The 11,110-nt window shown below is 58.7% G+C and overlaps 1 protein-coding gene across 3 annotated transcripts in view; it reads right to left on the bottom strand.

Annotated features, from left to right (window-relative positions):
• Positions 1–287: 287 nt before the first annotated feature.
• Kdm4b (lysine demethylase 4B) overlaps positions 288–11,110 on the bottom strand; it is a 122,443-nt gene continuing 111,620 nt past the window's right edge. For all 3 annotated transcript variants that reach the window (XM_020172387.2, XM_020172389.2, XM_020172391.2), the window contains 6 exons: positions 10,788–10,896; positions 6,784–6,969; positions 6,537–6,701; positions 6,237–6,356; positions 2,533–2,625; positions 288–1,909 (listed from right to left, as the gene is read on the bottom strand). In XM_020172387.2, the coding sequence (XP_020027976.1) occupies positions 1,730–1,909; positions 2,533–2,625; positions 6,237–6,356; positions 6,537–6,701; positions 6,784–6,969; positions 10,788–10,896 (853 nt within the window). In that variant the 3' untranslated portion in view covers positions 288–1,729. The remainder of the gene's footprint in view (positions 1,910–2,532; positions 2,626–6,236; positions 6,357–6,536; positions 6,702–6,783; positions 6,970–10,787; positions 10,897–11,110) is intronic.

Raw genomic sequence — 11,110 nt, 5'->3', positions numbered from 1 at the left:
CCCTGGCCTGTGGGGCTCCCAGCACATCCCTCACCACCCACCACAGATGGCAGGTACCCCAGGTGTTGTGGAGGGAAGTAGGTAAGGGCAGGGCGGGTGTTGCCAGGCCAGGTTTCCTCGAGGCCTATCCTGCCCTGCCTGTGTGAGCAGGGACACACTGTGGCCCCCAGCTCTGAAAGCCAGCTTTCTCTACCTTCTCCAGGCCACTCCCGGCCCCACCCTCATCCCCCACGCCCTGCCCCAGCCTCACCCCTCTGGAAATGATGACACTTTCAACGACATGGAGCGGGAATTCGAAGTGCTCAAGAGCCTTTAATTCATCATGAACCCAGAGGGAGGGAGATTAGGCAGAAAATACAGCGCGTCCTTCATCTTGCATGGGGAAGATCCTGTGGGAGGGGAGTTGCTTCTGCACAAAGTGAGATACAGCGTGTGTGGGTATCGCTTCTCACTGCCGCTCTGTGGCCTGTCTGCAAGCACCCCACGAGGAGACCAGGCCTAGTGGCCTCCAGGGCCAGGCCCTTTTCATTCTCTTTACAATATAAATAGCGTTTTCAAACTACACAGGGAACAGGTGGGTGTACCCAGCTCCCGTGGGTCTGAGACCCCCACACCCTGACGGCCTGGCAGCACGAGAACTCACTCAACCTCTCAGGAGGTGTGAGGTGGCTGCAGAACAGATGAGGTGCTCCCGGTCAGGGTCCCCATCAACTCACTGCCACTCCTCTAGGGACCCCATCCTGTCAAGGCAGGGCCCCTCCTTTCTCTGTTCCCAGCCACTCAGATCCCATGTGGCAGAGAGAACAGGGGTGGGGAGTGGAGGGCCCCAGGGGGCCCTCTGTGTGCAAGGCAGGTCACACAGGGGCACCTCGGGACACTTTGAAGGCCTGGCTCACCCCACACCCCTCACCTTCTCTGGTTCTCACCACCAGAGCCTGGCTGCCACACTTGCTAGCAGCCACACGCAGGAGTGGCGGCCACCAGGCCTCTGCCTCAGTGGGGGTAGCGCGGGGCGCGGGCGCAGGTGGTGTCTGTGCAGAAGCGACGACGCTCCACCCCGCAGCTCTTGCTTGCTGGGCACACGGGGACATCGCCAGAGGTACACCAGCCTCCTCCTATCAAGGGGCCTGGACATCACAGGCTGGGCGCAAGCAAGAGGGTGAGCACGAGTGCCTGGGTCACACGCCTGTCACCAGCCTGTCACCAGCGTCTGTCCGCTCCGGCCTGCCGCGTCTCCCCAGCAGCTCAGCCACCTCCCTGCCTGCTCAGTAGATGGTGAGAGTTTAAACAACAACGGACAAAAACAAGGCTTTCCTCTCTCAGCGCATCTTGGTTCTGAGAAAAAAGGATGTGTGTGTTTGTTTTGTTTTGTTGGTTTTAAAGCCACAAATCTAGAAAAGAGCGCCGGGCTTTTCCTGCTTCTCGCTCCCTTGTTCTCGCTTTTAGACAAGGGTGTGTAGAAAGAGCTCACAAAGGCGGAGTATGTACAGAGGGCTGCTCGGGCAGGCAGTAGCACCTTTTGGAGAAGAACAGAGTGGAGGGCGCAGAGCGGAGCTGCCTGCGGCCCTGCTCCCTGAGTCCGGGCCATGTCGGCGTCCTGCTCGTCCTGTCGCCCTGGAGGGGCGCTCATAGCGCGGAGATGACTCGAGGACAGGAACTCACAGCAAGCAGACGCCCAGGCCCACCGTGGCCTGCCTCACCGGGCTGAGGGTTGCTGGTGGCCACTGTCCTAGAAGGGGGCCCCCGGCCGGCCCTGTGCCTGCAGGAGGCTCTCCACGAAGGCCAGGTAGTCCGGGCTGTGCACCGAGTCCTCGGTGGTGACAAGAGGGGTGCCCACCCGTGGGCGCTTGGCAGCCTTCACCTCCTCTCCGGAGAAGCTGGGTTCCTGGGGTGCCCCCGTGCTGAGTGACTGCAGGAGACCAGAGCGAGCATGGTTAGGCCAGTAGGCTGCTCAGCCCTCAGTGCGAGGCCTCCCGGGACCAAACTGGCTGGGCACTGGGAAGAGACCGCTGTGGACCCTGTCTCTGCAGGAGCCCCATCCTGAGAGGGTCCTATACCCCACCCCATTAGTGCTGTTGGATGACCATGGCTGTCTGGGGACTCCTGTCTCCTCCCAGGGAACCTTCTGGGCTGAGGCTCCTCCTGTCCACCCACTCCTCAAAACTCAGGCTTGGATTATTGGATCAGCAAAGACAGAAACCACAACAGGTCTGGAGGCGAGACGCCTGCACTGCCCATGATCTCCAGGCCTCACTGCTCCCGTGCCAGGTGTTCGAGCCACTGGCCTGGGCTACACACTGCCATGTTCCAGCCTCCTGAAAATGGCTGGCACTGGAGTCTCACAGGCACAGGCTTGTGCCAGCTGCCTGAGCTCCTGCACCTCCCCACTGCTCGCCAGCTTGCACCCAGGAGTTGGTCCTACGTACTGGCAGGGGCCAGGCATGTGTGAGGGAAGGGCCTTGCATTGCCACAGTCAGGGCATCACTCACAGCAGAGAAGGAAGGGACAGTGCTGCTGTGGGGTAACACTCACCAGCCGGGACCGCACCCTTTTGGGGAGCTCCTCCTCCAGGGTGAAGATGTCACTGCGTTTCACGGTCAGCTGGGACCCGTCCTCAAACTCCACCTTCAGAGGGACACAGTTCTTAGGGCACTGCAGCTGCCCAAGGGCCAGTGTGCAGAGCCCACAGGAGGCCACATGGTGGAGACAAGCTCACCCAGTCCACTGACACCTGCTCTGGGACCAGGGTTCAGGATGAGGTTCCTCAAAGAGCCACAAGGGAGGAGGGAGGAGAGCGGCAGGGAGGGAGCTTGGCCCCAGCTGGGTCCAGGTAGAAGCAGGATCCTCCAGCTAAGCTCCTACATAGGTGACAGATCCCAAACCAACACCGCTACCTTAAGACACAGCTGCGGGTGAGGAGAAGACAGCTGGGCAGTGGACAGACAGTGACCCTGGGGACCAGGCAGAGGATGTGGGTTGGAGCTCAGGTGGAAGAAGGGCTCCCAGGACCCCTGGGGATGGCTCAGGGACCATTTTCCTTCCATTGAGAGTGGCAGGCAGGCAGCCCGGGGAGTCACAGCCTTCCCACCCGCCACCCACACTCCCTGTCTGGCGGATGGATGCCGCAATGGAGAGGCCCGAACCCGAGTACTGGGCCTGTGAGGACAGAAGCTTGCGGTCCTGAGTGCCCTGCGCACTGTGTGGTCCTGCCTGCCAAAGGTGCCAGGTAACCAGGGAGTAAAAGAACCCATTCACAGAGCCTTGCTTCTCATGTCTCTCAACCACTGGCAACATCAACTGGCCAGGGTGCGATTCAGAAAACCTGCTTCACGCAGCCCACCAGAGCTGGTGTCTGGGTGCTGTGCAGACAGGGCTCCACGTCTGCTCCAAGGAACCCATGCCTGCCACTCACTGCTCCAGAGAGCACAGCTATTGTGGGTACAGCCAGTGTCTCAGCCTGATGACAGTGGGGACCAGGCCTGGAAGACAGGAGGGGCATTTCTGAGTCCTACAAAGGACAAACGGACAACTGGCTGTCCTCTTACTCATGGCCTGGGATGGCTGCATGAGGAGTCCTCGGGGGGCTTCCGGCCTGGATCCCAACCCTGGTAACAGGGCCATGGAGCTCAGGTGTAGACGGAGGCCAAGGGAGAAGAGCCCACCCATACCATTCTGGGGGGCCCAAGGTAGAGGGGTCTGAACCCTCAGCTTAGAGGGAAGCCGATGTGTGTCTCTAGACCAGCCAGGACCTCAGCGCTGCCATCAGAGACAGTGACAGGGCAGATGTCCTGATGCAGAAGTGTGTGTCCTGGAGCTGTTGCTGGCCTGCCACGGCAGTCCTCACACTGCATTGGGTGCAGAGTCCCAGGCGCTGCGGGTGGGGCAGGGAGGAGAGTTCTGGAAACTCAGAGGAAATCAGCTCAGGTTTCTAGGTCAGGAAACCTAGAGAGCTGTTCTATTTCACTGCACTTGGAGCAGAGCAGCTCCGAGGGGTTGGTGGTGGCTCAGAAAGCTGATCCTAGAACCAGGAGACATGGGCGATAGGATCCTCAACTGGCTTCCTGTCTGGACATCTCCCCAGTCTGTACTTAACTGTGAAACTCCAAAGGGCGAGGTTTTTTGTTTTTGTTTTTAACTTTTTGAGAAAACTGGATTCCTGTGCTAGCATACGACATCACAGAGATGAAGAGACCTGGCCTAGGCTGCCCTGTGGTGGCATCTGCTCCGAAGTGTCCTTGCAGGTGAGGTTTGGAGAGATACACTGTAGATGTGCTGGATGGTCAGCTAAGGCTCTTCGTGGACGCCAGGGGTTTGGCAGATGGCCAGGCCAGAAGCATTTGGAGACCATGGCTTGCTGCATGTCTCATTTCCAAACCCACGACCATGTTCCTTCTTAACCACCGACTGTGTTTGGCTTCATAACCTCTGCGTGACATGTCCCCACTCCTGCCCCTGAACTCTGGACACATCTTCTTTCAGGTCAGGGGACACCTGCCTCTGTTGCCCTGCTTCTTGGAGGCTCGTCTGCCACTTGGCCCATGGCTGTGCTGAGAATGTGGGAGCAGGGTGGCTTCCTGCTTGCAGCCTGGGCTGGGCCATGTCTATTGCCTCCTTTTGGGACAGGCTGCCAGGATCTGCATCGCCCCATGGGCTCCCAAGGACGGTGGGACTTCTCCCGCCTCTCCAGACATCCAGCTCCAGCTCCATTCCTCACAGTCCTGGCAGGCCTCTTAGTAAGTATTAATTTTTTCGTAGGGCTGGGCACGAAGGCAGGTGCCACACACGCTGGACAGCACTCACCACGGAGCCACACCCGGGCCCGCCTGCTTTAGCAGAGCCATTTGTCCATGACCAGCAAAGAGAAGCTGAGGTGCCCTTAGCATGGGTGATGGTGGCCTGAGTCCCTGCAGTGGGACTGCAGCACATAGCTGGCTGTTTGCAGAGGCCCAGACAGGAAGAGGAAGGAGGCCAAATGGTCCTGTCATGGTCACCAAGAACTCAGAGGGTACTGTCTGACACCTTGCAGATGAGAGGCCCCCTCACGAGGTCACTGGCAACTCATGGTGCCCAGGGCTCAGCAGAAGCCTGTGTGGGATCAGGCTGCGCCAGGCTACTCGGCGGGCCCAGGACACAGGACGACCACTCCTGGGGTGAGGATGTCAGTGAGCGTTTCAGACGGATACGAGGTATAAGCGCAGAGCCTTGGCCCCCCCCCCCCCACCCGCCGCCAGGCTCCTACACCTGGTCTGGACCCCTATGGCCCTGTCCTGGCTGGTTAGAACCCTGAAATACAGGCATAAGCCACAAGCTAGCCTGTCATCTGTCCCTCTGACCTCTGTGCCCTGGTCCAGGTGAAGCAACCAGGAGGCCCCACAGCTGGTGGAGGCTGGTGGGATGCTCTGCGCCCTGTGCTGGTCAGCCTGGCTCACACAGGCGGCCTGGCTTGCATCTGACACCTGCTTCCCAGCCACACAGAGAAAGAAGAACAGCCAGCCAGGCTGAGTGTGGTGCCAGGCGTGGTGGCCATGCAGGGCCACACTGGGAACACCTATGGGGACTGTGGTTTTCTTCTTCCCTGTTTGTCACCTTGAGCCACACTCAAATGTCTGCAAATAATGTGGGTAATGAGACAGGTGTTGTGGTCAAGACGCCACTTGCTGGCTTTCTGTGTGACTCACGTGATTCCAAGTGCTGCTGCCACTCAGTAAATAAGGGCAGTGAGAAGAGGGTGTGATACACAAAAAAGTGACAGTATTCTGATGGACACTGTGTACAAAGGGGACCTGGGGATGGTAAGTCATCCAGGGAGCAGCAAATAGTGCTGCTGTTTGCAAACAGGGAGCAAGCACACCCTTGCTCCCTGCCCTGCCCTGGAGGCTCACAGTGTGTTCGGTTGTTGGACTGTCCCACACTTTAAATAATCTCTTCCACAGTCACGGGAACTCACGGCCATCTGATTAGAGACAAAAACCAGGGCACTGACCTGGACACCCGAGAGCCCTATCCAGGGGTGGGGAGGGGCAGGGCATAGTGAGACTGTGCTTTCCGGGTCCAGCTGGGAAATCAAGCAACAAATTGACCAATCGGACGAGTAAAGCCTCCGCCCACGACCCCTGAACACTCAGCACAGCTGACCTCAGTGCATCCCTGACACAGCGCTCTGGGTCCCGGTCCGCCCCATTCTTGTACCTGGGGAAACCAATAGTTAAGGCTTCCAAGGTGCCTCCCAGGCTTACCTGGTAGATGTGACTGGTCACAGAAGAGATGAACTTGGCCTTGTATATGTTGCCGTCTGTCCATCGCAGCTCCACCAACTCGCCCTCAGGAGGCGGCCCCAGCCGGACACAGTCTCTGCTCTGGAGAACGAGTGGCGTAGTAGAGGCCCAGGTCTTCCCTGCCAAGGGCCACTGTCCCAGTGCAGGTGAGCTGGGAGGGGCAACAGCCCAGCTCCCTCACTGCAGCACCCAGGGAGGCCTGGCCCCTGCCCAGATCCCACCCCGCCCGCCCACACCCTTGCTCCGTGCCCGCAGGCTCACAGTGATGCTCTCGGGGTACAAGTTGTCGCTGTAGGACCCGTCGTCAAAGTTCACTTCGTAGAGGGTCTGGGTGGCGGCGCCGATGACGCGGCAGCGGTAGTACAGCCCGCTGCGGTTCTTGGCGATGACCACCTGGCCTAAGGTCACGGCCCTCAGAAACTGGACCTGAGGTGGGGAGAGGCCATCAGTTGAGGCTGGTGGGCAGAGCGGGGCAGCGTGGGCAGGGCAGGGCAGGCAGGACACTCACTGCATGACCCCTGGACTTGTGCTTGAGGCAGGTGATAGAGACCACATAGGGCCAGTCATCGGGTTCCATGAGGACACCAGCGGCGTGCGCGCAGGTCACATGGAAGGACGTGGAACAGTGCTCATAGGAACACTGGATACAGGCGCCTGACACCTTCTTCATCCGCTTCCGGCAGTACACGCACTTCTGGAACCACAAGCAGGGGAATGGGGTGGGTCTAGCACACCTCTTGCCCCAGGGACCCCAGGACTGTTTCCTAGGAATGTGTGAGCCCAGGGACAAAGGACAAATGTTCCTCCAACACAGCCCTGCAGCCCTAGGGTGGGGCACCTTGGGACCAGCCTGTCTGTGGAGGGGTCTTCACCAGCTGAGAGCTCCCAGCCTGAGCTGGATCCTCCGGACCCTCCAGCTTCCGTAGCCTGCGACTCCTCAGCAGCTCTGAGCAATGCCGCCTGCTCCCCGGCCTGAGCACAGCTACCACCAAGCAGGCACCAGTGCGGTGTGGTGCTGCTCAGCCCCAAAGAAGCTGGGGCCACCACAGGGAGAACGCCCAAGGACACCATGTTCAGAGAGAAGCAGATACACACCACAAGGCCGCCACGTGTGACTCCACTGATAGGAAACGTGCAGAACAGGAGGATCCAGAGATAGGCAGTGGACTCGGGGCCCAGGAGTTGGGGAGGGGACAGGGCTTTTTTTTTTTGGAGTGATGGAATGCTCCAGAGCTAGGTGGTAGTGATGCTTACACAGTGTGAATATACTAGAAACCACTGAATTGTGTGCTTTAAAAAGACCAAGAGGAAGGAATTTACCTATATATTCAACAAAAGCCCCACAGTGGCCTCTATGTCACCAGCCCACTGGTGAAGGCCCACACCACAGGCAGCGCCTCCCCTGCATAGCCAGGCTGCTGTCACCCTGAGCATTTAATAAGTGGGGCCTCCATCACTCTGTAAGCCATGTTCAAAGGCCAGATAAGCAGTGTGGTGAAGGGCCCGAGGCAGCACGCTGGCACACGGGTCGATGGCAATGAGACCTCGTTATTAAATTGTCAATACCTAGTTCCTTGCCAGCAGGGGCCGGTGCTGCTACACAGCAGGTGAGTGCCTTAGCCCTGGGTGCTGGGCCTCACCAGGGGGAGCCACAGGTACCAACCACCCTGTCAGCGTGTCCACCCACAGTACAAGTCATTTGGGCCCGAAGGTGACAGCTCATTATTCCACTTCCTGCGTCAAGAGGAATGGGTCCCGTGCACCTGTACTGTTATGTCAGGACCGCTCCCTGGGATGATGGTCGCCCAGGACCGTCAGGAGGTGGGGTGGACATGGACGTGCTCAGGCATCGTGCCCTGACCCTGGAGCCTGGATCTGAAGAGCTCTGTTCAGGCACAGGGTTGGTTCCCAGTTTCCAGCTTGGAACCCTTGGGAGGCCAAGGTCTATGGAGGACGCGGCATGGGCTTGGGATGCATACAGAGGGCTGAGGATTCCACAGACTGCCCAGAAAGGCCTGGGCACAGCTGGCTGTGGCCACCTGCTCCAGCCAGTGCCCTCTCCCATGCCTGAGGCTTTCCCAAGGCAGAAGCCTAAACCTACATGAGGACTGTTGAAACCAGTAAAGCTGGTTCAAACTGCCTGCCCCACTAGCTCCTCCAAGCCTCCCCCTAGACTTCCGGTGTCCAGGGAGCTGCCGGGGCTTCCACCAGCTGCCAGGACCTGTCCCACAACATGTCTGCAATCCCACAACCGGGCTGTGGTCCCTGCACTGAGCCCACAGCACGGAGTCTTGGAGACAGGCCCAGGGTGACTGTCCTGCAGTAGGGGCCACCAGGCCAGGCTGGCAGGAGTTAACTAATGTGCTGCTTGTGAGGCTCCATTAGGCAGTACAAGCGCGCCCAGTGTAAAAGGATTTTTAATGCATCGTTACAAGTGCTCGCGGTGAAGAGGCTGCTGGCTGGAAATGTCAGATGATCCATAAAGCGTCTGGGAGGGAGGATTTATCACGGCGCCTGCCCTGCGCCATCACTCCACCTGAATAATGAAGCCTTTTATGCCGCGGCTGTGGCCTGAGTTGCTGCCACCTGCAGCTACCAGCCTCTGATCTGCCCATCTGTGCTGGGCCAGGCTGGCCACCACTGCTTCCAAATGCACCCCTGCGGCTGTCTGCTCAGCCTGCTCTGGTGTCCTTGCAGCTGTGGGCTCCAGCACATAGTGTTTGTCCCCTGGGCTTGTGGAGTGGTGCTAACCAGTTGAACCCAGGCTCAGGGGCAGTGGCCAGTCCCATGCCCGTAGGAGTCTCTCTCTGCAGAGCGGCTGCCTGCCACAGCTAGTGGTGGCTGAAGTGCCAACTTCAGAACTGTCCTGGCCAGCAGAGGAAAAGCAGTGGGCAGAACAAACAGCAGGAACACTGCCTGGACTGCTGGCAGAGGGCCAGTGCACAGGCTGGGGTGGTGAGTGCGCCTGTCCACCATGCTGCCACCACATGCTGGAGCAAGGACATGACGCCAAGAGCTGAGGCTCCTGAGCCTCGCTCCCAACCACTGCTGGCCAGATCCCACACTGCAGGAGATGATGCTAAGGACATGCTAAGTGTCCCTTTCCAGCAGGTAGGGAAGCCTGAGTGCCTCAGGTACAGGGAGCAAACAGGGTGGTAGTACTGCAAGCATCAAACATGGTGACATGACAAGTAGGCAGCAGAGGGCTGGGAAGAGAAGACACAGCAAGAACAAGCCCACATGTGCACAAGGCTTGTGCAGCAGGACTATCAGCAGCCCCAGACCACAAGTAGGAAGCTGAAGCACAGAGAGGGCAAGGAGTCTGTCTGGAGTAACACAGCTAGCCAGCAGCCAAGCTCTGACCCTCACCCACTGCTCTGCCACTTGGGGGCAACTGTCATTAGTGAGGGCAGGAGGGAGTCTGGTGAGGCCCCACCATGCCTGAGAACGGCAGTACTGCTCAAGGGAAAGTCTCAGTATGCACCAAGGGGACCAGAGACAGCAAAAACCAAGTCACCCAGTTAGAAAACAGGCCAAGGACCCGAACCAATGTTTCTCTAGAAACAAGGGACAGTCAGACAACAGGAACACAGAAAAACACTCAGCATTACCAATCTCCAGGGAAAGGCAATCTGAGCCCCTGAGATGCCACCTCGCCCCTTGTAGCAAGGATGCTACTGGTGAGGACATGAGTTTTTATACCACGAAGGCCTCTCAGAGATCTATGGCCAGTGCGACCCCACCACCCAGCAGCTCTGCTGGGTCCAGGACGAGAGAAGTCAGTGTCCATAAAGTGAAGTGGGTCATCCCCGTGCCGTGCACCGTGTTACTCAGAACAGCCAGGTGTGGACCCACCCGTGTCCACCCACAGACGAAGGAACGAAGAAGACGTGGCCTGTCCCTCTGTGGAACGTTACTCAACCATGAAAGGAATTCTTGCTACACTTGGATGACCGTCAGATGAACAGAGGTGAGTCCAAGAAACAGTATGCTGAGGGGAATAGCTGGGTACAGTTAAGTGCACAGAAGCAGGGGTGGAGCAGGGCCCAGGGCTGCACTAGTGGCACAGAAGTGACGTCAGCAAAACAAGCTCTAAAGGTTGGCGGACTAGTGCAGCCACAGCTCAGGCCATGCTGCTAAGAGGGCAGGCCTCCTCCTAAGGTTACCTCTAGCAGCATAAACGCCAGGGATACGAGGGCAGGGTGTGAGGACAGCAGGGCTCAGCTGAGCCCTTCCGAGCAGAGATGTGGAGACCAAGGGGCTGGCTTTGGAGGACTTGGCTGTCACCATGGCCTTATGCACTATGGCTATTGCACTGGTGCTTATGGAAATGCCGCACACCACATACAACTGTGGAAATTCCTGCTGCAGGAAGGCCAGAGCTGGGACAGGCCTGGTGGGCACTGCAGGGTCCTCCAGGGCCTAGGGACAGGGCAGAGCTGGTCTCCCTCAGTGCGCACTCCCTGGCACCCATGGGGCCAGTGGGATGGAGGCCAAGCCTTGGGGCCGTACCAGTTTCCACCGCTGCTCAGGAATGCCACTGATGTCCACGGGGTTGCGCTCAATCACATTCAGGAACCGCACCTCAGGAACTGCGATGGCACAAATCACGTGGATCCACCTGGAAAAGTGGGACCAGGAGTCACAAGTGCACTGCTGACAGCCCTGGGAACATCATGAGGGGTTGGACAGATGGAGAGGGGACAGAAGGGCAGTGGGAGAGGAGGACAGGGCAGGGCAAGACCTGGTCTCCAACCGATGTGGCTGTTGGCTCCATAGGGGAAGGGACCCAAAGAGGCAGGTGGGAGGGACCCTGCTTCCCTGGTCCCTGGGGC

This window comes from Castor canadensis, chromosome 14 (genome assembly GCF_047511655.1).
Source record: "Castor canadensis chromosome 14, mCasCan1.hap1v2, whole genome shotgun sequence".
Classification (NCBI taxonomy): Eukaryota; Metazoa; Chordata; class Mammalia; order Rodentia; family Castoridae; genus Castor; species Castor canadensis.
Note: the sequence above shows the minus strand (reverse complement) of the source record. Positions and strands in the feature narration are given on the sequence as shown.